Source organism: Solanum tuberosum, unplaced genomic scaffold (genome assembly GCF_000226075.1).
Source record: "Solanum tuberosum cultivar DM 1-3 516 R44 unplaced genomic scaffold, SolTub_3.0 scf00302, whole genome shotgun sequence".
In the NCBI taxonomy this organism is placed as follows: Eukaryota; Viridiplantae; Streptophyta; class Magnoliopsida; order Solanales; family Solanaceae; genus Solanum; species Solanum tuberosum.
The window spans coordinates 7,759-10,391 of NW_006239238.1; the positions used below are offsets into that span (position 1 = coordinate 7,759).

At 37.4% G+C, this 2,633-nt stretch overlaps 1 protein-coding gene across 1 annotated transcript; it reads right to left on the minus strand.

Annotated features, from left to right (window-relative positions):
* On the minus strand, positions 1 to 2,190 carry LOC102598327 (pectinesterase 3). Its single transcript, XM_006360020.2, has 3 exons — positions 1,199 to 2,190; positions 802 to 993; positions 1 to 712 (listed from the first exon to the last, which is right to left on the minus strand). Exons 1-3 carry the CDS (start codon positions 2,121 to 2,123, stop codon positions 207 to 209), a joined length of 1,623 nt encoding a protein of 540 aa, XP_006360082.1. The 5' UTR covers positions 2,124 to 2,190; the 3' UTR covers positions 1 to 206.
* Between the last annotated feature and the right edge of the window lie 443 nt (positions 2,191 to 2,633).

Here is a 2,633-nt window from a genome sequence, read left to right on the forward strand (position 1 = left end):
AACAAAACTGATTGACAGCTCAGTGTTAGAGAATGGGGCATGGAAATGCTTGTCACACTAGAGTCGTGTGTTCTTTCTTTTCATGCTTTAAACTCTTAATTCTGGCTCTGCCTTTGCTTATGTTGTACATTATATATATTACTACTACTTATTTTGAGCTTTTTAGTAATGTTTTCTACATAAACGAAGAGTACTTTTATTATTCCCTACTCAAATAACCCTTCCACATACGCCACGCTAGTCGAATTCAACCATGATCCGCCCTGAATCAGCTCAGCCACAGTGAACGGCATAGCTTTAGCAGGATCAGTAATGACATGATAACCAGGCCACTTGACACGCTTACTAGTACCAGCACCAGGTCCATTGTTCATAAATTCACCATAATACAATGTCTTCAACGCAAAATCTCCGCGCCATTCAAACCAACCTGATGGATCAATATGACCACCTAGGTACGATTGCATCACTACAGTTCTTGAATATTTTTTCCATGGCCTACCAAGATACGTTTTGAATTCGTTCACGACTGGTTCAAGGTCCGGACTTGCTATTATGTCACAGAACTGAATTGATGTCCCCGTGGCCTGATTTGGGTCCGTCCTGCCTTGTGCAGTCACCATGTTTTTCTGTCTTTTATTCGGTTTTCTAGCTACGAGCTGGCATTTCTGGAATACAACTGCTGCATTACCAAATATGAAATCAACAGTACCTGCAGAGACGGATTCAAGATTTAAACTTTTTAATACTTGAGTTCAATAGAAAGCATAGCACATTTAGGGTAATCTACTTCACGAGTACCTGTCACGTAGGAGTCTCGATAGAATTGCCTTAGAGAATGTGCATAAAGGGTGTCTTGATAAGCATCTATACGACAACGATTTATGACAGACATATCAGCTCCAACTCGTAGTGCCACTGCTTGGCCTTTCTCTGGTCCTGCTGTGTTCTGTATACATAAGTCCTGTAGTATAAATCCTTGCCCAACTGCAGCTGCAATATGATGAAAATGCACTAGTACATATGTAACACTTGTTCATTAATCAAATATGAACTACAAATAACACAATCCTTAATCCTAGCTCATGATGGCGGAGCCAGGATTTTCATTAAAGGGGTTCGAAATATCAAAGGTATATGACAAATAGGCCAAAGGGTTCAACATCTACTATACATACGTAAGTTGTTGAAAACTTACCAAGAGTGGCAGAGCGGAAGGTTGTTGATCCATCGACAACATTAAGGCTACCAGTAATGATGGTAGCATTCATTCCATCACCAACAATCATCAAGTTCATTTTCTTCTTAGTCACCTCAACATTCTCTTTATAAATTCCCATCTTTACATAGATCACGTACCGCGTCTTATTCTTATCTGGTGCTGCAGCAACTGCTTCAGCAAGTGTTTGATAATCCCCTGTTCCATCTTGTGCCACCACTGCATTTGCTATAATGTCCTTACCCGAGCTCTCCATCAGCTTCCTATCCCTCAAACTCACCCAAGATGGCATTTTCCCTAAAACCGTCCTGAAAACATCCTCATTCTGAGTTGTTACAGACGCGAGCATCGCCAATGCTACCTTAGCTCTCGTGATCAACTCATCAAGAACTGTTCCATTCTTATTACTTAACGAATCAAGGCACGTAACGTGGTTAGCAAGCACACCACTTAGCCAACTTTGCGCATTGGCATGCCCCGAGTGACTTCTTTTATCAATTGCTACGATTGAATCAGATACTAAATCAACTGACAGATCAAGAAGCTCAAGACAATCAGTTAAAGCCTCTTGTTGATGAATGTCATTGATATGATTCTTGATTTTGCGAACCACTGGAATTGCATTGTTCATTTGATGAACATATTTAACTAAAAATTTCTTCAGAATACTAAGTCCATCTGAATCTGATGTGACAATTTCAGAGACACAAGTAAGGCAGAGTTGGGAATCTTGTGCAGTTTTACATAGATTAGAATGTTTAATCTCAAATTGATATGGAGAAACAAGAAATACAACTAAGAAGAGAGCAACAAAAAAAGTTATGACAAAAGTAAGGATCTTCAAGCTGATTATTGGATTTTGTTTGTGTGTTTTTGTTAACAAAGATTGATGAGGAGATGCCATTTTCTTAGAAGTTTGTAACTCTGTTATGTGTTGGATGTTTTGAAACACTTTCACTTACTATAATACTGTGTTTATATAATATGTGTCATTCATATACGCTGACGTATTTTAGGTGGTTAAACTTTAACATATGTAATAATAGAACACTTGAAAATACTCACAAATATCTCCATTATTATTCAATCTTTAATTTTCTGTATGGAATGGAAGCAATAATAATATAATATAATGGTCTAGACTCTAGCCAGTACTGTGATAAATTTGACAAAAGAGGGAGAATTGATGTGACTTAACTACTTTGTACAAAGTAGGAAGGAGTTAGGACCATCTTGAAATTGTGTTAGTAGAACTTTCTTGAGGTGAGATTATTAGAACGTTTGCATTCTTTCATTCTTAATTGAAGGTCGTAGATTTGAAGTGTTTCTTTTTTTAATTGATTTGAACTCAAACTAATCAAACAAGTAAGTATTGAATACCTAATAACTACGAACAATCTCTCTTAGAAAAAAC